The 25,963-nt window shown below is 34.9% G+C and overlaps 1 protein-coding gene across 1 annotated transcript; it reads right to left on the bottom strand.

Annotated features, from left to right (window-relative positions):
* Window positions 1-1,856: 1,856 nt before the first annotated feature.
* On the bottom strand, window positions 1,857-25,370 carry LOC106135145 (CYFIP-related Rac1 interactor A). The gene is made up of 4 exons (XM_013335361.2): window positions 24,943-25,370; window positions 10,740-10,871; window positions 7,052-7,329; window positions 1,857-2,290 (listed from the first exon to the last, which is right to left on the bottom strand). The coding sequence occupies exons 1-4, from the start codon at window positions 25,255-25,257 to the stop codon at window positions 2,026-2,028; spliced, it is 990 nt and encodes a 329-aa protein (XP_013190815.1). The 5' UTR covers window positions 25,258-25,370; the 3' UTR covers window positions 1,857-2,025.
* Between the last annotated feature and the right edge of the window lie 593 nt (window positions 25,371-25,963).

Below are 25,963 nucleotides of genomic sequence, written 5' to 3'. Positions count from 1 at the left end.
GTTGTTGAGTCTGAAATCCTTATTTCCCTTAAGGAAGATATGTATGTGTATTTATTTATTGTTTCATTTGACCTAGCAAAGTCCATAGATGTTTATTCTTACATATAAATTTATACACAATCGTCAATAGAAACACATATAAAATCCTTTAAAATTACAGGTAGTTAACATCAAGGCAGTGGAGCATGCGTAAATTTAACAAATTTGTTACATTACACCTAATATTTTACAGAAGGCATAACTGTTTTTATATAAGGACAATTTAACACCTGCCTCAGACATCATAAGGCGTGGTATATCCTATGCTTTAGATACAGAATAAAGGTCGAAAGCTACTTATACGACACCGTTCCACACGGAATATGTTTCATTAAAATTTTGAAGTGTGAGCTATGTAGATTAATAAAAAAAAATATACAGCTTTTTGGCCATCTTCAGACAAAGTACATAGTGAATACCTGGGCGTCAATTCAGCAAAAAAATGTACCAATAAGCTTTTGACATTTGGTATACTATTGCTTATTACTTAAAGAAAACTACTTTTCCATTGATTATTTGAAACTCTTTTGTGGTTTATAAAAAAATTACGCACTGATTGACGCCGTTGCGCGGCGGTTTCGTGTCGAGTAAGTGAGTTACGACCCTAAGTCATTTGAACATTGGAACTGCGTCGAATCAGTCTTAGTCATATTATGCACTTTGTTCAATTGTAATAAGTGTTATTTTATTTCGAAGATCAGTTAGAGCATTTCTTTTAAACACTGGGCATAGTGTACAAAATTACACTTTGTGTCTTAAATATCTATGTGAATACGTCTATAAATTTTTGACATTTTTAAAGCTAGGTTTCGCAAAAATATGTTTTTTTTTTTACAATTTATTGCACAAATATGATGCGGTTACCAATGTAATTTCAAGGCAGTTTGTATTCATAATAGGTTACAATTATACTTTACAGAATCTAGTATATGCTTCTTATGACAAATGATTAAATTCTAACTTACAGGCTTCAGGTGAGTGTTAAATTGTGGAGTAAGACTACTAGCCTTGCACGAGGGGGGTTGGGGAAGTCCTCAATAACATTATTGTTTTTAAAGGCATTCAAAGTAATCAGCATTATAAAAAGTGATATATCAACCAGCAAAAATAATTGAATTCTATGTTGACGTAGGCGTCCACTAAGAAATGGTTTTTGGAAATTCTCACAAGAGCAATGCTGAAGGCGAAAACTAGCAGTATAAGGTAACTGAAATGTGCTAATAATTATAACTGACAATTCTCTTTTAAATTTAAAAATAATCTTTGTGAATAATTTGTATGTTTTTTAAAAAAGGACAATATTAACGGTACTACTGTTTTACGAATAGGTAAATCTATGAAATATTCAAAAGGAACAAATTTTTAAAGGTGTTTATATAACATAACTACATCTACATATGTGACTAAGTTGAAACTAAGCCTCTTGTAAAAAAAAAAATGCTTTAAAATACTAATGCTTAAGTTCGTAATAACGATTAGATACATTAATCATGAGCCCAATTAACAAGTCTTTGGCCAATTAATTCCTTAATTAAAATTGGCATCGTGTTAGAAATTTACACACTTAATACTGTCATTAGTGACGCTACGCGAATTACGATGGACAGTGTGATTTATTTCCTTGGTTTCGGTGAAGAAAAAATGGGAAAAGGACGCTATTCGAGGTTTTGTTTAAATTATATTTCGTATATCGACACATTTAAAAATCGAAATTCGAATTACCTATAACCAACATAAATGTGAAGATGTTCATCTCAAATTTAGGTCTGATTGAGCTATATCACAACAAAATTAAGTGATAGGTCTTTCGTATATGTCGAAAACAGTAGATATCATCGCGGTCTGATCTGACGCGTGGTCGCAAAGATCACGCTAAACAAATGAGTAGTGCAAAAAACAAACAAAAAAAGCGCGCCGCTGAGTAATCCCCACAGATTTATTGTCCAATTATTCCCCACAGCAACATGCAAGGCTGGAGTGGTGTCCTCACGCCGCCAAAAGGGTTTTTATGTTCCTCGGCGTTGATTGGTGGTTCAGATGCTTGGTGGTATACCGTAAGGCGTTAAGGAGTGGTTCAGCTTTGGCTGGCGGTTGTTGCTGGAGGAACTTGACGCAGCCCTTGACGTCGACGGAGGAGGAACGGCAGAAGGCACCGGCGGGGTGCACCCAGTCGTACAGGATGATCAGGCCGACCATCACGCGAAGAACTAGCAGGGAGGTCTCTTCGCGGCTGAATTGGGCGACCAGTTTCCTGAAAAAAATAGTGTAATGTTGCAGAACAAGTTTGTCTTATTAGGCATCAATAAATTTTTTGCATCTATTACTTAGACAAAGTGTTAAAGCGAAACTATCTATGATTTGCAATCTTTGTGGTTCTTTTCAAATACTCCAGAAGTGTTCATCCAACCGAGTGGCTGATAACCACAGATCTCGTAGCCCAAATATATTTACGGTCACGCAACATTTCTGGACCACATCTGCTCATGTTTATACAAGGAGCAAGGAGTTTACGACACAATAAAACTATGAGAGTGCGTGTTGGACCCGCTCGTGCGTGGAGCCAAGTCCCCAGCCCGTGAGGTACATCGCACATGTTGCGTAGTTGCGCAATTCCTGTGCCCTTAATTAGATATAAATGGTACTGTTATTGTTATACCCAAGTTTATGTACTTATGTTGGGTTTAAACAAAAACTTTGGCGTGACTTTAATAATTTATTAAAATATTATTATTTAGTAATTGTGTTACAAAAATACTTTTATTGTCCTTTCATGGTTTTCATGGATTCCCCAGCTTCTTATAGACTCTGTTATATCTCTGTCTTTATAGATATAATGTCTTCATCTTAATTTATTAATCGACTTAAAAAAGGAGGAGGTTGAGTACCTCCGACCGTATTTTTGACTAAATTCATGGGCAATTAATAGGAAGGAAATGATTAGGAATACCTATTTATTTGAATTTATTTTAGCTTTATCAATTCGCTCGTAATAACACATATTCACAACTTTTATTTCTACCATAATTAAACAAATTCTTTATGAATCATGTACAGTGGGTCACATAAAAAAGCCACCTTCGATACGTCTACGATATAAGGTGGCGTTTGACCGTGTTTTAAGTTAAATAACAGGCAGTATACGTATTTGTTTAATTAATGTTTAATAAAAATCCCAGGTATCTATTTGGAAACGATTGTTGTTGATAGCAATGCGGATGTTTTTACGACCGTATTGTGGCCTGATAACAATGACAGACGCTATAAGGAAGTGATCACGTGACGACCGTACCACGACACGCCAAAAATAAAATGCTAGCTAACTTCCATCAGTAGGTCCTTGGTACTTATGGATTCAAGTGTGGCTTTGCCTTAATATCAAATAGTCCTATGTCCCAAAAGTCCTCGAAATAAAGGGCTCGACCATTTTAGGATGAATACTATCTGACTAAAACTCGATACCGCCAACAATAAGCTCATGAAGAAGTTTGATTGCCATAATCCGTAACAGCAATCAAATCTTCGCATCATCTAAAATTGACTTTTACAGCTCATGATAAATTTCGGCGTAAACAATTACCAGACCCTATGGTCTACGGATAGCCTTATGGTCTATAGTTTTATAGGAATAAATGAATTTGAATTTAGTTATCGGTAGGGGAAAAACCTATTCGTTTTTATGCATGTTTTCATAGAATATTATTTTATGAATAATTTAAATTTAATTCCGAGGTACAAAACAACAGTATCAATGACACAGTAATACTCGTACGTACCAAGTTCCCGGCATAGTAACGGAAGTTTTACTTACGAATCAAAATTACCGATACCCGCTTCCTGGCGAGTGCGTGTACGAGTATAGTAGTACAATATCGGCTGTATAGAACAATATTTTATCAGGCCCAAAATGCTTAAATCATAAAAATTATGTTGGAGGCTAAGAAAAAGTTGAAGGTTAAAACGTTATTAATGTATAGAAGTACTAGTGTCCCGGGGCTTCGCACTCGTGAGAATTTCGAAATTTTGCGTGAGAGTTAGGTACAGAAATATATCCACCGATCCTAGACTTTCGAATTTATAATATCAGTAGGAAGTAGGCTTTGTCGTTGCCAGGAATTGCGAGATATGAACTCATTATTCTAATTGAGGTTGATGAAAACCGGTGGAAGTGAAGAGAAAATTGCCTGAAAGTGGACCTCAGACACCGAAGTAAAGTGATGAAGATACAGATGGCAACAAGTTAAGAAAGGGAAGAAACTTATAGATTACATAACTTTTGTAAAAGAACCAACTCAATCGATATCCTCCATTTTTGGAGCCAGTTAAATTCTAAACGGAAAGTGTTTTTAACACTTAGGAGAAGTCCTAAGTGTTAAAAACACTTTCCTGAAAACAGTATCAAAATCAGTTCAGCGAAACGTAAGATAATCGCGGACAAATATATGTACCTACATACAGGTCAAACTGAGAACCATCTTTTTTTCAGGCGGTTAAAAAGACCAATATCAGCACCTACATTTACTACACAAGACAACAACAACATCAATATAACTACAAATTACACTTCTCACATTTCAACCACATGAACAAGGCTATGTTGGGAATAGGTCGGTGTATATCGAGTTCAATGCTAACACCAGTAAACAATTTTTGTTATACCGGGAAAAATCGTTAACATCGAATTGGGACGTGTTTACTAGGTTTCCATGTAACGAGCATAATAAACACGTAATTTGTAACGGATTTATGAGAGTTCTTTTTATTTAAGACCGTTGAAAAGAAAATCATTTGTCGAAAAAACATTACAAGTATTGAAGAAATGAATAAATGTTTACATTTCCTTTCTCATTATTCTGGAGTTAAAAAAGTTTTTGAGTTTCGATGTGATTTGTATTCTAAAGTTGTACTCGTATGCTTTAAATTTTATATTCCCGAAGTAGTTACTAGTTTTCAGGAGATTCACAAGCCAATCATGCAACAGAAAATGCGGAATGATGAAAGGGAGATATCAAGCTGTAAAATAAGTTTCAACATTGAGCAAACAATGGCTTAGGTTCCTCTTGAACATAACATTAATAACAAAGTAGTTTTAACTTGCAATTCAAGATAGAGTATTTAAAAGGCCGATAAAGCGAGGCGAACAAAGCAGATTATTGGATGGATAAATCTTAGACTTCTCACAAACCCGATTCCAAACACCAAGAACAAGATATTTCAAAGCGTCTATTACAATGCTAGCTTTGTTTCTGACGTCATTGTTAAAGCTGGTCTTCAAGTAACAATGGATTTCTATGTTGTAACGATATCCTTGCAAGGGCGTGTGTATTACTGTGCGGGATCGAGTGTCGGGCACTAGCCGCGAATAGGGTTGCCTAGTCGTCATATTAATGGCTAGGCAGAACTCAGAGGTTGGTATAACATTTGGGTAAAAAGGTCAGACAACGCAGGGTGCATCGTTGAGAATTTAATTTATGTCTCATGTATGTATATTGTTTATTTATTGTAGTTTTATATAAGTTTATTATAAATTTTTTTTATTATGTGTACCTAGGTATAAATATAAAATATATTTATTTAGTTTGACCCCACATAAAGTTCTCTGTCAGACCCAATGGTTGACTGGTATATACTGCTTTTAGCATTAAGTGCGCCAATTGTGCTATATATTTGTATTTTGTACAATAAAATTTTTATAAATAAACATCGGCGCTTCGCTTCGGCGAGAAAACGTGAATTTAGGAATATAAATCGCAAGAAATAAAGCCTAATGAACTTAGAAAAAGATCACGACATCAAAAACTATACTGCAGTGTAGTTTGTTCCACCGCTTTTTCTACACATGCGCTTTGGAAGCTGTAGTAGTTATAATTAGATTTAAGTGATGTGACGTCAATAAGTGATACCTTGTATCCAATTTTGAAAATAAATCTATTCGATTCTTTTCTATAGGCTAGGCGTTATCCTGACACCTAGCAACCCTAGCCGCGTGCCGATACGAGCTATCAATGACACATTGCGATAATTCAACTGTCACTCGGACGACCAAACTTTTATCACGTGCCGGGAATAGCCATCTGCTGATAGTGTGTTTGTTGGTGACATCGTTACTACAAATAATGATAAAGTTGATTATTTACATACATACAGCGTAGGTTAGCAGAGTTTATGGATTTCCACTTGCTACGATTTTTACAGATTTTTTCTGCTTCCTATCTCTTGAATTAGGAATACTCTATTCGTAATTGAGATACGAGTAACTTTCGATTACGAATACTCCTAGCATCACCCTTGTTCAAGACAGACCTGTTCCTAAAAGTTTGTGCCCTCAGTCATCCCTATCCTTGCAATTGCTACTAACTATGGCCCACAACGATTTGATTACCAACTATATCTAAATAAATAGTATTCAGATTTGTAATGAATTGATTAAACACAACTAGGTATCCATATGAAGTTCTATATGGTCATAAACAAAATCAATGCAAACTGTTGGAAGGGAATTTCAGACAAATTTTCTAAACAAAAGCTTAAACCATTGTTCAAACAATTTTTAACAATATTAATTTATCAATATAAATCTTTACATTAATTTTTTTCTTAGAATCAGGTGGTATAATGCGAGACTGTTTATCAGATAAGCAAACTGATGCATCACATCACATGTATGCAGATGATATCTTATCTGCAGTAGTTTAAATCAGTCTTGAAACAGTCAACATATTGTTTCAACAAAAATGGTTAATCATTTCCTTTCTTTTGATTAACACCTCGTAAATTAATTAAGTACGTAGGTAGAAGTTAAAATGTCTAAAGATAAAAACAAGTTGACTTCACATTAGTCCAATAAGCTACAGATATAAGCTGTTTTAGTTAATTTCATATACCATTATTTGAACCGATCAAATTTTAGTCTTCGTTTTTTTTTTAAATCCGTTCTATTATATTGTTTGTTGTTATTATTTTTAATTTGCCATCTGAGATCTGGTTTTTTAGTCATAATAATGTCAATACATACGGGTTCTCCAGCATCCTCAAGCAGACTTTGGCCATCGTGCTTAGAGTTTCTGTCGTGTTCTCCAAGTCTTGTTGGTTGTCGTTCACGAACTGGCTGGTGGCTTCAGAGAGGACCTTCAGCATTGGCGTGGCTTGAGCGTAGAAGAGAGACATTCTGTTCGCAACCTCTGCGCTTATATGAGGTTCTTCGCCTGGAGGAAGATCGGCGTTGATTAGACCACCGCGGGAGACGCTGCGGCGGTAGTAGCTGAAGTCGTTCTGTATCGCTGGTGTCTTCATCTGCAAGTAAACGGATTTGAATTGGTAAATTGTTTAGATACAACTCCACTCTTAGCGTCAAATGATAGAGGCATACATGCATATCTAAAATGAATCTCTTTCCCGATTTATTTCGCTTATTTACATTCTCATAATTCTCTTCATAAAAGCTCGGCATGTCGGGGACTGCCTGGCAAATTTTCAGGCCAAAAATACCCCAAAACCGATGAGCTAGCATGATAGAGGCAAACTTCATAATTTAGCATTAAACCTAAATAGATCGAGAGTATTTAACTTGGAAATGTTAATATATTTTTTCGGAACAGTGGCCCAAGATTGGACAAAGTTTATGTTATACTTGCTTATTTGGTAAATTGAAGAGTTATTTATTAAAGGAGGTCAAGCGCTCTGTAAAAACATACGATTGTGGGTTAGACCATAAACCGGGCAATTTATTTTTGCATGAATCTTTTAGCGTGTCATACAAAAATATACCCGGAAGCATAATCATTTACATTCAAGACGTGTATTCGGTAAGGTAGTCCCGGTCTCAGCCTGAATTGAGAAATATGTATCTGAATCCTTAATATAACAGAATGTCACCCTGTAGGCGTCCGTGCGCAAGTTTCGTCATATTACGCACGGCAGGGGCAGTACTTCGTAATATTGGTCCCAAAAGATTCTATGTATACCTTCTGTATCCAGAAGCGAGACGTGAAGATGGCCTGAATTTGCCGCAAACATGATGTCTTACTTAAAAACTTGTTCATTTACTTGAAATTTGAAATTTTGCTGGTTTCAGGACATCAACGAATCCTTCTATTTGATTATTCAAATCTGAATTAAATAATTCGTTTAATATGCAGTTCCAGTGCTATAATTAGATGATAAGAAATAATAATGAGCCGACGCCACATGAAGTGCGTTTAGGTAATGAAGATGAAAACGCAGAGTTTAATAAATATGCGTGACGATATTCGTGTCGATAACGCATATTATCATTCAACACATAAATTATGCGATGTTATTTAATAACATGCTGATTTATATTCCTATGCAAATAGGTTCGTTGACAACGGAAGTTGCACAGATTGTATTGTCATTATTTTCATGAGTTATTACTACGTTCTCCACGGATATTTTGGCAATAGGCGGGACCACAGATTATACAACCGAACCAGAACCAACGTTTTCTACATCCAAAAAGAGAGCAAAACTAAACATGCACTTAGAATTTAAAACGTAAATTTCAAACATAATTTTGTTAGGGTTCGCAAATAAATAAGAGGCGTAATGGATGAGTGACGACCTTGACACAGAAGTGTTTAATCCGCGTAACGTCGATCCATTGTATTACTCGTCAGTCTTCGAAGTCAGCACCAGAATTGGCACGTAGTGTGTCTGTGAGTCACGGGCCGGAGGCCGAACCTCGCTTTCTATTCAACGACAATCAATCGATGTTACCTTATTGGATCGGGTGACTAATGTGCGATACGTTTTTTTCTGGCGGACTGTTCAATTTTGCACAACAACCAAATTTATTGCATTCGATAGTATAATATAACAACCTTCGCGTATATTAAGCTAATCCTCCGAGAATAGAAGAATTTGGATCTCTACTTCAGCGTAAAGTCAATCGGTCCTTAACCACAACTTTTCATTATTTTGATGTCAACTTACTCGTATTTGGTGCAGTTTTTTTCCAAGCTGAATACCTACTAGGTATATTCATTTTAATGTAAATCTTTTAAGTTTACCTAAGACAAAGCCTTAGGATAAAACTGTGTATTTTCCCTCGAACAATCAGATCTTAAGGTTGGTGTCACTTGCACTTCATCACTCAAGAAGCGAAGTATCAGTAACACCTTATTAAGGGGAAAAGCAGAAGGAAAGGACTGTCGACAATGTTATAAGAGATTATGTCGATATGTATTTTAATATGTTATTAAAATTTACAATTCTACGGTAATAAATACTTAAGTAGGTACTTATGTTTCAAGCTCAAATTACCTCATGTTGTCGTTGTGGTTCATTGTGCGAACAGATAATGTGTGTGTATCATTCCATTTAAAACAGTTTATGTAATATACCTACCTACCATGTTGATTTAAAAAGTTCCCCTTAGATATTTAAAACATGTCAAAAAACAAGGCTACTAAGTCTACCTGTAATATCATATTTTTTTTTGTAAAAGAACACTACTCGCATCTGAATTCAAACTCATTTACATGAAATCATGCTTCTGTCTCGGAAGCGTTGGCAGAGACTACATATTTTCAGTTTCCACGAAGCCAGCATACTTTCGCTTTATCCACATTCATAACTCTTTTCGGCGTTTTAGGGTATGCTGGTCCAGATCTTTCACCAGGACGTCCTCTATTAACCATGTGAGTTTAAGCGGCGGAAGTAACAATTCACAATTTATTCGTACTTCACCTTCAGCTCTTAGAAGGCCATAAAACATCAGATTCGGATCCTTATAAATAAATCTCCGGGCGGAAATGAGTGAGTGATATAACTCCTTACAGTAAATTGCCTGTCAGTTGTAGAGTACGGAGCAATGACACACCAAGGTTGGGGTCAAAGAGGTCCTTCACAAATTGCGTTGGATACTAGAACATCCGATACCTAGAGTATGATCAAATACATTACGTTTCATCATCGTCCATTTTACAAAACTACACTAAATTAGCCTACAGTTTACCTGCTTCGCGCGGTATTTATTTCTAAGTAAATGCATGCATTGGACAAGTGGAGAGAGAAAACTGGAAGTTGCAACTAGACCTACTTAGAGCTGGTAAAGGAGGGATAAAGAAACTACGGATGCGCTATTTCGATGAAATTATCAATATCGAGGACAAGGTTAAGTAAAAATACTACAATATCCATCAATGGGTGAACCCAGGCTTTAGAAAAAGAAAACTTATGGGCTTCGTGACGCAGATCTCAAAACATAGAATTTTATACTCTAATTCTTCATCGAACATGACCATTCAATAGTTTTAAGGATTTCCGGTAAAGACGGACGGAGTGTATCTGTTAGACCTATTGTTGTACTCGCCATTGTTCCTTTCTGAAGATGCTTCAAATGGACAATAGATAGTTTGGAGCATTTTAGCTTCTTGGAAGAATTCGGTGTTCATATTCGCTAAGGATTTTTTAACAGCAAATTTTTTTATACCATTGCTATATTTCCAATAACAACATTATTCCTTGTTGGTTAAGTGTATCTCAATTATTTTAAATGTTGGATTAAGGTTTGTTTGTGTGCTTGGTAAACCTTATTATGTATTTATTTCGCATCCAACCCAATTTTGTAAGAGAGATCATTATAGTCAAAGTTTTATTATAGGACACCAGAGAATACAAAAACTTTGAAAAGAAAATAAATCATCAATAAATAAGTCATAAAATAAGTCTACGCCACTTACTTTGTATTCGTCGAATTTGAGTACGAACTCCAATATTTCAGCGAACTGCTTCACCAAGGCTTGTTGTTGTTCCAAATGCTGAGTTGGGCTCATAGAACCTCCCACCAAAGAGCCTAGAAGACGGGGAACCACCTGGAGACAAACAAAAATATGAATTTTCAGAAATGTGTTGTTTTAATATTCAATTGAAATACATTGGGATGTATTTAACAATACAATTTACAAAAAATAATAAATATTTGGTCATAGAGCATTATACAATAAAACAGGTACAATTGATTCCATTGTTACAAATAAATAACAATACACGATGATATTGCATCATAATAAGCAGAAGACAGCGGTCAAAGAAATGCGAATCAAATCCCCAAGGAGTCACTTGCAATTCGCAGACATTATTGGACTTTTTCCAATGGTATAGAAACGTTGAGATTACCGGGCGAAATAGACTCGTCTCCTCAGAATAGCAATCATGTCGGGATGTCCACTCGGATTGCAAATAAAGGACATGGTAAAAGCGAAATGAACATGATCCCTGGCTGGCTGAAAATGTAGGAGTAGGTATGAACAACGTTTTTATAACAGCAATCATGTGTTTGGAATTTATTCGCGAATAGGGCAAGTTTGATTTGTGGGTGTCCTAAACAGTGATAATTGCAAGAAAATTTCGTTAAGTGACAGCATGTAAATGTTTGTTGCATGGTGTCTTATGCGGACGCTGAGCTTGGTAGTCAAACAGAAGAAAACGCAGATGAGAGGGAATAAAAAATGCCAAAAAGTCTCTGCTATTGGTTTCTTGTACGCTCAGTTCAATCAATCAACCGATATTGGTCGGAAGTGAAATATAATTTCCGTGGGACGTTTTGCAAACAATATAAGAAAGCAATTGTAATTTAGTCGATTGGTTTGCATCGGGAGCAAAAGCAATTACTCCAGTACTAGCGAGCACCAGTAGTTCCTGTTTATAAAACAAGGCGAATGTTACTGTTGCTACTTGTATTACAGGTGAAAGTGTTATAATAATGTTAGGTTAATGATCAAACAATTCAATGTTTGAGATACGCAAATTTAAAGAAAGTCTTATGATAGAAATTTATAAGCATTTAATCAGAGTAGATTTTTAACCAGATGAGTGAAACAGTTTAATAAGACTTTTAGACCGTATTTGGTACAAGTGTAATTGAAATACTTCTACGTGTTATGGAGAAAATTGCATTGTTTGACAAACGCTCAACAAAATGATGTTAAGTAGAACAGAACTCTCTTTTGAAATAAAATAAAACCTTGGTACATTGAAAAACGCCCAACACTCTGTCAATGTCACCCTCGCACATTATTAAATTAATTAAAACAATTTAGAAAACGAATATTGAATGAACAAGGAAACAGGACCGACCGAATATCCTCAAGGGTGTAAGGTTCAAACCACACTGCTTTTTATAGAAGATATTGAAAACAAAAACAAATTTTACATATGTACATACATGTAATCACGTTTGTATCCCTTGTGGGGTAGACAAGGCCAACAGTCATCAAAAGACTGAAAGGCCACATTCAGCTGTTTTTATATGTACGTTTTTTTGGAATGTATAAACTTTTTCTTCCACATTACGTACTTAAAAACTGGTTTATTGCGGATTCTCTTTGCAGTATAATATTAATACCGTGATAGACATAAAATTTTCGATTTAATGTATGTACTATTGAACAAAATTCAGCATTAAGTTGTATCCCCAAAAATATATATTATAATCCAAGTCAGTTACTTTTTCCATCAGAATATTATCAAACTTTGTTCAAAGCTGATGCATTCATCCATAATTAATAAATTGCAAATTAAGGTTCAGAATTTTTTATCCCCTACCAATGTAGCTTGGTCCTACTCCTAACTGAAGAAGTAAATGAATTATGAAAATGTATTCACAACGAATACAAATTCAGCGAACCGCCACCAGAAGTCACGCGATACTGCTTTATGTTGGAATTTATTCCTTCCCATATTCCTTTGCAAGTTTATATGCTTTTTTTATATAACGAGAAAAGGCTTTTCTACTATTTTGTTCTCTCCTGAGGAACTCTTATGAAACTAAACATAACTTGGCAACTTAATTTCAGAATTACTGGCAAATAGTTTTGACATAAAGAAAAAAATTTAGTGACTGAAATATCCACATAAATATGTCACTGAATTGATTTCTCTCAAACTAGCTAAGAATCATCTAAATCAACTATACTTTGTTACTACAATGGCACAGATAATTATCTTACTTAAAATTGCTAACAAGGGTGATATACATTCCACGTTTCAATTCTACCACCTCTGAACAAAGGTTTTGATTACACTTTGTAGCACAGTATAAGAAGACCGATCTCACGATAACGAGACTTCAGGAGCATGTAAAACGAAAGCCGGTGACCTTATTGTGAGATCACGATAAGAAAATTTTCATGAAAATTCTAACTAGCTCGAGTTTTATTTTATGTTTTATATTGTGACTTAAGATTAGCACACTTTCGTGTTATTGTGCATTTTCCTTAACTTATCGCTTTGTTAATTATGGCTTCTGAGGGAAGTAAAACGATTTTAATAATAAACATAAGCTATATTTTCTTGCAAAACCGAACCAGTAAATATAAAAAAGATTCATTGAACCAGTAAATAGGATAATACAGAGAACCTTACTTAATAGGATAAGAATATTTACGTACTCAAATGGAAAACACAATTTTTGCAGTAAGAATACCTCCATGGATACTTACTCTTATCTAATTCTAAATATCATCAAATCACAGATAACAAACTAAGTTTCCTCTGAATGTGTCCGAAAATACTTATTATATATGGTGAATCATGATAATATTAAAAAGGCCAGTGAATCACAGGACGAAATTCGCTTCTTTATGCCAGCTGTAACAGCTCATAAGTTAAATGGTGATGTAATAGGCTCTACAATAGATAGTTTATTTATTTATACATATATAATGTGGGAACGTTCCGTCTTTTATCAGAAAAATTATAATATAATAAATTCACCTTTCTAGCAAATACATAAATTTTACTCGTTACAAGTTTTTAAATCTTAATCAATACGAGTAAGTTCTTAAAAGTTTCGATTTGATAGGTTTAGGGATGATACTAATGATAACTTGGTAGGAAGTAATAAGAATGGACAGGCATATAATAGACGGAAGTAAACGCAGGCTGAAACTTATTTAAAATCTTTGTTAAACATTCATGGTTTTAATTCAATAACGAACACTGTGACCATTGCATATTGTGACATGTTAATTCAAAATAAGATCTGTTACTCATTCTTTTCTATCATCAGCTGTGTCATGTATTTTATTTATATATGTATCCAAGATTTTATCTAGGTACAAGAAATAAACCAACGTATTCACTGCATCTTCTGCTTTCACTTATTATAATTATCAAAAAACACGTTTGCTAACGTAATCACTACATAGTATAAAACAAAGTCGCTATTTTAGTCTGTTTGTCTGTATGCTTAAATCTTTAAAATCACGCAACGGATTTTGATGCGGTTTTTTGTAACAGGTAGAGTGATTCAAGAGGAAGGTTTTTATGTATAATTTTTCCGAATTTTGCACCCGTGCGAAGCCGGGGCGGGTCACTAGCGATGATATAAAAGGAGTTTTAAACGAATTTATCAGCGGAACAATGAGTTCTATTTATAGAGATTATGGTAACGCCGTGGGGGATCATAGTTACTAAGTCAGGAGCCATGTGTATGATGCTAGAAGTATTTCTAGTATAAAACTATTAATGACGTTTGCAAACATTTAGTTAGTCCTCTACCAAGAAATCTAGGAAAGGAACATCTAGACATTTGCCAAATATTAGCATTTCCAACGTCGATCTTAATGTTCATAAGTTAATAATTGAATGTATTTCTATGGTGAATGTTATATATGGATGATATAACAAATCTAAGTTGCTAATAATGACACTGTTGAAATGTATGTTGCATCGGCAGGGGGTCCCATAAATTCTAGCCGAGTTTGAATTATCAAACTTGACCGAGATGCGAAAAGTTGTTGATATTTCAACGACCTAGATAAAATGACACTTTGAAAGAACCCAAATTAGATAGACTACCTAAATATGCTAATGGAGGCAAAATGGGGCTGTGGATAATTATATTAATTAACACGTTAATCAAAATCAAAACAAAAAAATCTCCCATAGCTAACCGATGCTTGTAATTGAACGGTTAGATCCTGAGTTATGAATTAGTATTCCGCATAATAGTATGCGCATGGCAAGACAATCAAAAAGTTAATCCATTTACGAAACATGGTTTTCATAAGACGCAAAACAAACCAGGCGCTAATTTATGTGCCGTAAGCTACACCCATAATTCTGACCGTAAACGTGGTAGTGCCATGTTTAATGTTTAAATTAACTGTATTACGACTATAAAATGTTCAGAATTAACCCCTGAACTGCTACTGATTTCAAATTCCAAAAATACGGACATCCAAATGAATCTTATTTCAATGCTCGTATACGGCTGATAAAAATTTAAGTGTTATCTTTTGGAATCAGTCTAAACAAATAAATACTAATAAAACGATACCAGCCTAATCCTAATTAGACACATTGAAATATTTCTGTCAGTGTCATTATCACAACTTGACGACAGATCAGAATTTTCATAACTAATCTTTCAACCGTTGTCTTGATGGAAGGATACCGAAGAATATAAAATGTATTTGAAGAAGTTTCCTCATACGAACTTGTCTAGTTTATAGTTGAAGATGTACTTAGTCAATTAAGAGCTCACGCGATCAGCAGCGTAATTAAATTAACGTTGGTTATCGTCCAATTGCGAGATTTGAGTTGTAAATTAAACCAGATGTTACATAGTGTCACTCTTGGGGCTTATTTATAAATAAACTTGGCCAAAGTTGTAATTACAATATCTCATTGCTTTGGTGAGACGGACTTAAGGAAAGAGAACTCTTTACAAATATAATTATACGTCTAACACTTTATTTATTAAGATCTCAAACTGAGATTCTCAACAGATTTTTCTCAAATAAACATAAATCTGATTACAACTGTTTTGAAATTTAAGATTGCTTCGATTATTATACAAAAACAAATAATAACGAGAGCTAAGCAACATCGATTCGCAACATATTTCGTTTATGTGGCTTGTAAAATTATTCGCGAAATGTTCTAGAATACAGTTTAAAAAGAGGTAATCACATTGCCTCGACAAATTTCTTCACCAAAACTGCTATCATGGGAAGGTCAGTGAACTGCCGAGAGTAAAGTTTTATAATACACCTGACAAATTCCGAGGAGTAGATTAACAGCGAAAAAATTTTGATGAGTAAAATTTTACTGGACCAAAAAGGCATCTCGGTCGGACAGTAAATAATTAGATCCCGTACAGGAAGACAGGTTCCTTATTAGATTTAATAGGTCAAAGTTATATAATGAAGGAAAATACTTGGTTGTGCAATTTGAATAACGGTGAGCCATTCTTTTAATTAAATCCTGTTAGAAGGAAGACAACAGAAAGTGCATTCTTGTGCGAGTGCAACGTCCTGCATGCACCATTAAGTTTGGTTCCACGTTGCGATCTCGTGCAATTTGTTTACATCAGTTTAGTTGCTCTCTTAACTATTTACATCAGTCTACATTTTCTTCATTATTGGGGTATCCTGTTGCTTATCAGACGGTTTGCATGGTTTGGTCATGGTCGGTTTGGTTTTGATTACACAAAATGTCTTCGTTTTTAGAACATTGTTTTAGATAAAATAATAAATAACAAAAAGAAATGAATGGAGCAATCTAGTAAAAATTTAGGGACTTAAACCAAAAACATAATGATATTATAATTAGATTTTATAAAAGTTTTTACCGTTAATTTGTTATTTTAAAAATGTACAAGTTCAACTAAGCACCCAGCTCTAAGCAAGTGTAGACGAACGCGGCAGTACGCTGCGTCGGCGCATCAGAAAGATTAAATCAATCAGTTCTAGAATGACCAGGAATGTTTTAATTCATATTTAATTATTTTAATTGTTTGATGCATGGTGGTTTCGAAAAAAGTCTACAATTGCAGCAATAAACAATTAGAAGGAATAAAATATTAAGCGAAAAGACGTATGCAGAGATCGTGGCAAGTAGAAAGATTTAGTCTGTCTACCCCTCCGGATGAGGCGTGATTTTATGTATGTACATATGTATAATAAATTCTTGCTTCTAAAGCCCAAATTATATTCATCTCTTATGAAAGTACCTACCTACCTACCTACCCGCAAAAATTATAAGCTAAGCTATTTTTTTTTTAATTAAGACCTTTGATTACAGGATTATTATTAATAACTACGAAGGTTAGGATTGTGAGTAACAGCTATGACCTGTATCTAAAATACACAGCTTTAAGGAAATAACATGTACAGTAGCTATAATATAGTAATATAACCATATAAAACAGTACAACACAAATTTGAATAAATATACTCGTTTACCTGAAACTATAACACACTATTAAAACAATTTTAAAACGAAGGGAGATGAATAATATCAAATAAAACGATCACATTAGATGCCACGTTATGACAGTTGAACAACATAGTTCCTATCAAAACAAACAAGAACCGGTCACAACATGCGATAGTTTCAAAACTTCAATAGTTACAGGTGCAACTTGAGGAAATGATGTCTCTTCCAGGTTAACTCAAACTAGGCCTCACGTCTTGCAACTAGACAATTCAGTTCTAGCTTTGGCTTCGTGTGGGTATTAGAAATTGATTGAAGTAAATTTCAGAATGAGTAACTTTTGAAATTTAGTTGAAGTTGAAAATACATCATTGTTACACTGTAGCAGATCGCTGTGGTACTATTACTTTTGGACTATTTCCTGTTTAATGTACAATAAACAAAACAGTGGTCTGTTTTGAAAGAACGTTTACGGCAGACCGTTTGTTTTCACGCCACGACACCACAACTTTAATCTATTATTAGACTCGAACAAATATAGATAAATGCATGTTTAAACACCGCTCCCGAGTAATTATCAGAAAAGAAAAACAATGGACTACCGTTTGATGACATAACGAAGAAAGTCGAGAGATTTGTGTGGAACTATATGGTAAACGATTTAGAGCCAAAAACGCTTTGTGCTATGATAAGGATGATTAATCTGACATAACAAGTGTAGATCAACAAACTACAATGCAGTCGAGTAAACATATTTTTGTCTACATCTGTTTACAAGTTCTCAGTTAATTTGTTATTATTAATGCACTGACGGCAAGTATTTATTTAAATAGCTATATCAGAAGCCTCTCTCATATTACTATCTGTATTTTCATAACACATAAGCTGGGAAATCAGGTCAATTGGCCCGAGATTCAACGCGAATCTAGGCGAAATGGAGATTAGTTATAATAGAGAATATCCTGCGCTTACTCGGTTTGGAATAGCTTTGTCGATATGAATCGTACAATGAAGGTCTTTCAAAGTAGCCTACAAGGAGAAGACGAACGTTTTAAAAAAAAGATAGATAGAAAAAGCATCTAGATGTTGGGTAAGACCCAACTGTATTGCAAGTAAAATATTTTAAGAAATAATGTGAACATTAGGTAGTTATAAATACAATAATACTGAACAACAACAAATCGTTGAACCAGACGACGGTTTGAGTAGTAACTTAATATGCCTAGATATATCACAGTAATTTAATTACTATAATAACTTTTCTGTTATCAAGCTGTTAACAAGCAAGATCCGTTTGAATAATATCAAGTCCAGCTGAGCTGTCCCCTTTCACCCCATCTCTCTCCACAACGGGACTACGTCACACAGTCACAATAATTGAGAGATAACTATATCGTCCCACGTTTATCTCGATACGTGTGACAATCATCCAATCAAACACTCACAGCTCACATAGCAGCATGAGAATTTGAATAACATTGTATCCTTTTATTAATGCACAATTTGTACGGTTTAGACGCTTCTATTGATAGCAAGGATATGATGGATTATGGTTAAAACCAACAAGGGTCTGCAGATTTTGTGGCTCTCTCGTTTACTGATTGGTACGCGGTTTCCCTCAACATTTCACACAGCTCGCAATTTTCGGGACTTTTCGGATTTAAGTTTTCGGTAGATAATTTTAAAAGAGACAATAAAGATGGTGAAACTCATTTCTATATCGAGTTAGAATGATCACAGGAAATGTGCATTGAATTTTGTACACTCTCCAAGAACACAGTAAAACCGATACAAACGATTTTGTCCAAATTCTATCGTAACCTTAATTTTGAAGAACAACACTTTTAGGAGCACATTTCATTTGTATATTATAAAACCATTGGAACATGATTACAAACCATACCTTAACACGTTGAACGCCAGACGGCACACCGGTGGGCCCACTGACATAATCCGTTCGGGCCGTAGTGAAATTGCGTTTTCCGTAATTTTGGGCCATTTCGTTTTATTGCACCAAACGATTACAAATACGTTATTTCGTAATGTAGGCTATTTATTTTCTTGAATTATTACCAAAAAAGTGGAAATATTGAACTAGGCACACCGGTGACCCCCGCGGCCCGAACGGCAGGAATTTCGTAAATCCTTCTCCGCTGGCCACGGGGTCACGCAGCGGCCCACCCCGCGCCCCGCTACCGCTACCTTTGCTGGGAAAAGATCTCCTTATAGGATATAATATTGAAAGGTTTTTTGTGTTTTTTGATAATTTTTTAGCATTTCTTGAACTAGTAATGTCCCATTGCTGGGTAAATATCTCTCATGTTTCGTATTTTCTCTACAAGATGTTATAATTTCATTTAAGTTAAAAATATCGTGTGTTTTGTATTAACGCCTGTTTAAGTTGGTTTTGATTTTGTTTTTATTAGGTACATTTTATTTTATAGTTAAAAGTGAAGCTACAAACTGAAAAGTACCATATTGTTGCTCAATTTATCATTAGGATACCTACAAGCAAAATTCCTGTTTTCAGTTTTTTTTTTTTGCGTTTTTTTGGTATATTTCTAATAAAACATTTAACCTAATAATTGGTTTTTGCATTTTAATATTACCTTTCTAATGATAAGTATCTAAATTAATAATTATTTTACTTTAAATATACTTTTGATATGGCAGTTCAGTACAGCCCTAATAATTTGACAAAAATTGGAAAAAAATCTAAGTGTTTACCCGTACAAAAGAACCAAGCCGAATCTTATATTCTACAGGGCCAAGCGGCCCACCTTAGTAACGTTATTGCATAGTATCTTTGCGTTTCGGCCAGTAAATTGCGTTTGAAGTGAAGCTCTCCGATGGCACACCGGTGACCACCAAAGCCTGAACGGAACAACACCCTTTGGCTCACCGGTAACCCCCGTGGCCTAAACGGAACAACATGCTTTTTCCTTCGGCGTTCAACGTGTTAACAAACAAAAGCGAATAAACCTCATGCAAATTGGGAACATACCATTTTCGTTTGATCGCTGACGCATTCTATCGCATTTGTTGCTGGAGTCAGACAGCATGAACCATTCAGAATTGCTGTAGAATTACGTATGCCTCGATACCAAGCCTTTTATGGCAGGAATGGTGTAGGTAATCGTTTGTAAATTTTGTTATTAATTGTACATCATGAAGCATTTTGAGTTTGAACGATGCATTTGAAAGTTTACAACGATCAAACAAGTCGATGTCTTGGATGTGGTATGTCTTGGTATGGTCGCTATCCTTACTTCATGGTTCGTTCGTTCCAGAGCTTTTCCGTACTACAGTGTATTTTAGCATAAACAATATTTGTTGTATATCCAAAAGCTCAGCTTTTATAATCAAAAAGGTACTAAATTGCACACGGCGCTTTTACCATACAGCGTATGAGAATAGTCTTTCAGCGTAAATCACATTCAAATAGAAATTGCTATTTCCGTCCCGATAAAAAAGGTCAAGGATTGATTCTCCCATAACAGACAATAGGCGACCTGCGACTACTACATTACAGAGCTGTAAAGTAAAAAGTTTAGCTTCCATGGTTGTAGTGACGAAACTCGAAACTTCACTGGCCAACGTTATTGGGCAAAACCATCAGGAAACCTTTAGTACTCATTAGCAATTTGATGAGCTGGTTCAGCGGCTCAAGAGCCTTTGCTTTAAACCAACACACTCCAATAACATTCCCATACAGATGAACAATAGAATCGTCAATAAAACGTGACGCTATGAAGAATATGGCCGCGTATCGTATGTTATCGGCCTCGAGATACGGTATCTTGATATGGATGATTACTTATTCCGTAGGAAATAAGTTTCACGCCTTATTCAGTTACTCATTAATGTATAAAAGCAATGAGATTCATGTAACTGTTACAAAAACCATAGGCCGAAACTGGAATGAGCATATTAACCAGAACAACTGTTAAGTTATTTGCCTTTCGACGAATAGAAGAATATCAGTAAAGATTTAACTATATGGCAAGTGATATGTTCCAAACAAGATAAACTAGGAAAAGCCATTTAAAACATGGTGATACTTCTTAAAAGATTTGAATTGAACCCAAATTCGGGGAATTACAAATTTTAATGCCAACAATATAACAGCAAGTTACAAGCGGAACCTCCTAAGGACCTAATTGTTGATATATGATAGAGCAAATGACGGAAGATATAAATGATGAAGCATGAATAATGACAAACTTTTTGCAGATTATCATTAGTCAAATCATTAAGAGGTATTTTGTTAATTCCTAATACAGAAATCATTCTTAATTGATTCTGATTTTCCAATTTATTCGGGAGTCTGATTGAATTACCTCCAATGACTAACTGATTTTACTAACAGCATACGGAACAGTGAATCAGAATGTCGGTGGCCTTTCATATACAAACATGGAAGAGTATTGTGTGTAAATTGTTTATAAGTATCACACACAAACTGGTTAGGGGCAGCTGCGTCGTGCGCACCTTTGTCCAGACATAACATTTAGAATAACAGGTGCAGGTACAAATAAATTGGTCTTAATAGTGGTGCTTCTAGTCGAACCAGATCTTTGATACTTTATGCGGCATTGGCATTATTTACTGCAGATGCGTTGCGGTCGTCATAATAGCCGGTATCCTGATATGTCCAATATTAACCTGTTTGCGCAGCTGTCAATATTTAAGCCCTTGTGAATGAAATACCAGGCTTTTATACTTTGTATGTTGTACCTAATAAAGAATTTTTCTTTATGCATTCTTCCTTTCTTTTACTATAATTGGAGGATATTATTTACGGAGTTAATAATAATAGATAAAAACGTCTGTAGGTAAGTTATGAATTAATGCTGTTTTTAGGTTTGAAAATAAATTGGGTGCACTGAAATTTAACAGATCCAGATTTCTGTCATTGGATGATGTTAACAGATAATTGACTGGTCTGTACTTAACATGAGAAGAAACTCGCAAAAACCTAGATACGGTACCTAAGCCGTAACAAACAAAAGCAGCGGATTTTCGCTTTGTAAGGTCTTGTATCCGCAGTTATATGTATATGGTGTTTGCTTCGAATCGCGTGGTCCGCTAAAGAATTGCCTAAGTGATACTAAGCATGTTTGCACAAATCCCTAAGTGATACTAAGCATGTTTGCACAAATGCATTACAGAATGCATTTGTCAAATTTATGACAGCCTGCCTGTGACCCATTTCTCGGTGTTTCTTTAGAAAGAAATACATATTTTACAAATTTAACCTTACTATACTGTCCAAATTTCGCATTCCGCTTTCATTACTACGACATGCCGTAAAAGACAACTCTTCGTTAACAAGTTTACATAAACTCGAGCAGAGACCCGCCATGATGTGGCATAAATTATCACGAACTCGTAAATAAGGGACATGGTCCCAGCTAGCATCATTTATGCAACTGATGTCACACGTGCGTCGAACTCATTTAGGGATCCGTATGTCAAAAATCTACTTGGGTAGGAGCACTTTATAATATTTCTGTCTCTTTCCTCTTCACCTCTTACGAGGGGAGATCACGGTGCGTTTTTTTACCATGATCCTGTATTGGTTAATATTTAACACGAAACTGCTCCCGTCTGACCTTCGCAACCCTTGCAGGGAATGTTTTTAATGGTAAATACATACGTAGATATAGCTGTATGGCTTTATGAAGAAATTGAGATTCAAATAGTGACTAGTTGCTAGCCCATCGCCGACAAGAGGAATCCTATGTTTATAATCATCAAATCCATGGGAAAGATATGGAGTAGTTCTATCGTAAATGTTTCGGAAATCACATGGTGAAACAAAACACTAGAAAAACAAAAGCATGTAATTTTTACTGTATCGTAGCTAATTTTTTTGGCTCACGCAAATACTTATTGTTACTTAAATTAAATATTTTTGAACTATCAAGTAGGTACGAAAGCTATTCAAATCCTATCCAACATTCTGAATGACTTTGTAGGGATTTAGGATCACATTTTGATTGTTATATAAATAAAATAAAATTTTAGTCACAAATGGACAACCGTTCCGTTTTCATGTATGTATATAAACGCATGCACGAAACTCTTCCGCCCCGCCATAGATTCGGAGGACGCGTAATTTTTAAAATGTCTGTTTGACAAGAGAGAAGATTTTGTGTGTTTTGTCTGTTCGTTCCTCTACCCTTGAATACAAATTTATTTTTTCCATATTTAGCTAATATCCTTTTCCGTGTACTCTTCCTCTGACTGCGCTTCACCTTCTATAAAGTAAGCCTTCAACCTATCGCTTCAACTTTCAAAGTTTCTGTGTAGGATTAAAAAATAATCTATAATGTAATTCTGTAAATAGCCACATTTTTTAACTCGATGACTCGATTGCACCCCTTGCAACCTTTACGACGGTCCATGGTCCAGTGCTTACACCTGAGCAGCCACCCTCGGTGATTTATTAATAAAGATACATAATTAACAGTGACCTTCATCATGTGACGTGATGTGGGGTATCTTTGACATTTCAGTTTTTTGCCGCGGTTTTTCTTATGGTGACTACAAAATATTATACATACACTAGCTGTCCTGGCAAACATTGTTTTGCCATATAAATAACTTTTAAGTAATTTCTAGTTAAAAAAAATTTAATAGCAGTGGACAAACCTTATCACTAAGGGGTACGAAAAATAGATGTTGGCCGATTCTATATGTTCACAAAAATTCTTGAGAATCGGTCAAGCCATTTAGAAGGAGTATGGAAAAAACATTGTGACAGGAGAATTTTCTATCCACACTAATAATAAAGAGGAAAGATTTGTCTTTTTTGTATGTTTGTGTGGAATAAACTCAAAAACTACTGGTCCGATTTTGATAAAATTTGGCACAGATATAGAATAGACCTTCAAAAGTGACATAGGCATAAATTTGTTTTGAAATAAATTAGTTTTCAGGTAGAAAAATATGTCCACCGGTGCGAAGCCGGGGCGGGCTGCTAGTATAAGATATAGTCATATCTTTATCCCTCGTAGGGCAGACAGAGCCAATAATCTTGAAAAGATTGATATGCCATGTTCAACATACATATATATATAAATATAACAAAATATCATACAAACAAATATAACTTTTTTACTTTGCGGGGAAGGCAAATCTAAATTCTCAGAACATTTGAAAGACCATACATACAGCCACTACATCTTTTTACCTGCCATGGTCCCTGCATACTTCTTTCATTTCATCCACATTCATAAGTTTATGTCTTCATGCAAGTCGGTCTGTGTACACATAGTAAAAAAACCAAAACGGCCAAGTTAAGCCGAATGTCTAATAAAGGAATTACTTGCATCAAATTAGAATATTAATTTTACATGTAGGTCGGAAGGTCGGTTTATATATTTAAAGATTGTAGACCAAGATCATGATGATTGATCAAGAAGTTCTATGATATGTTTAAGTGGGAACTGGAATTTATCCGAGAACTTTCAGAATGTTTATCATGGAAAGATAAGTCTACCTTCATTCATTGATCTCAGATCAGGGAGATCTTAAATATCACCAATAAGTACAACAAACCTATAACCCTAAGCCTTTAACTTCTTCAGGTTTAGAATTTCTGAATAAAACTATGTTATATTTAAACATAAAATAAATATACCTAGGTAAATAATTATTCTCAATATTTGTCGAAGGCTCAAAGAATCATTTAATAGTTCAATGAACGTGACTCACCCTTTGCAGCTGCAGGGAGTGGTTATAACATCTTAACAATTTGTCTACCAGGGGCTTCACAGCGCGCCATGCTCGCTCTTGAGGAATACCCGACGGATCTGTTATAGCCTCTCGTATTTCTTTCCCAGCTCCTTTATAACACTGAATTTCCTCTAAAATCCTCTCAGAATCCAACAATACCCTCTGCACTTCCTCGTAAACATCTCGCTCTGTATCTGTCGGCGCTGCATTCTCGAAGTCCAAGAATATATCGTAGCGGGGCGAGGAACAACAGTTCGACTCATCGCGGGCCAAAAGACTCAACAATTTTCCCATTTTTGTTAAGTATATCACAATTATTCGCAACTCATCGATAACACACACTGCATTGCCAGAAATAAAGTCTGAATAAAACGAACACTATGTTTCAATGTTATGCGCAGCTAAATTTATTATAAATGTATTAACTTTATTTATCCCGAGCTTTGTATTGTTTTTATGAAATAAATTAATTAATACGCCCAATAAATAAAATACTGCAGACGAAAATCCGCACCTACCCAACTGCAGCAAACGTAGAACTGTCATAAATTAGTAACGTGCCATGCGGTAGGGAAACATTTAAGTCAATCGACTTACGATTTAACGTTTCTGTTTAGTTTAATCGATAATCGATATACAATAAAAATACACTTTTTGAATATTTTAAAATCCTTTTGCGTTAACTGTAGCATTGCAAACATTGTTGGGGACTTCCAAAAAGTTCGTGTTTAAAATGTTTCCTTTATTTTTGTGATTTTCTTATAATATTTAGAGTTTTCGTTTTGACACGTATTATCAAATCGACAAGTTAGTTTAAATATTTCGTTTGATAATTCACAAAACAATTATAATACTTACCTACTGCTTAGATTAGTGCATAAGCCTCAGAATTTTACTTTTATTGCTGTTTGTACAACGACTAAGGCCGTTAATTCTATATTATTAACTGTAAGCAAGTAACAAGCCCGCACTTACACAAATAAAAATATCAATCGACTTT

This window comes from Amyelois transitella, chromosome 11 (assembly GCF_032362555.1).
Source record: "Amyelois transitella isolate CPQ chromosome 11, ilAmyTran1.1, whole genome shotgun sequence".
In the NCBI taxonomy this organism is placed as follows: Eukaryota; Metazoa; Arthropoda; class Insecta; order Lepidoptera; family Pyralidae; genus Amyelois; species Amyelois transitella.
Note: the sequence above shows the minus strand (reverse complement) of the source record. Positions and strands in the feature narration are given on the sequence as shown.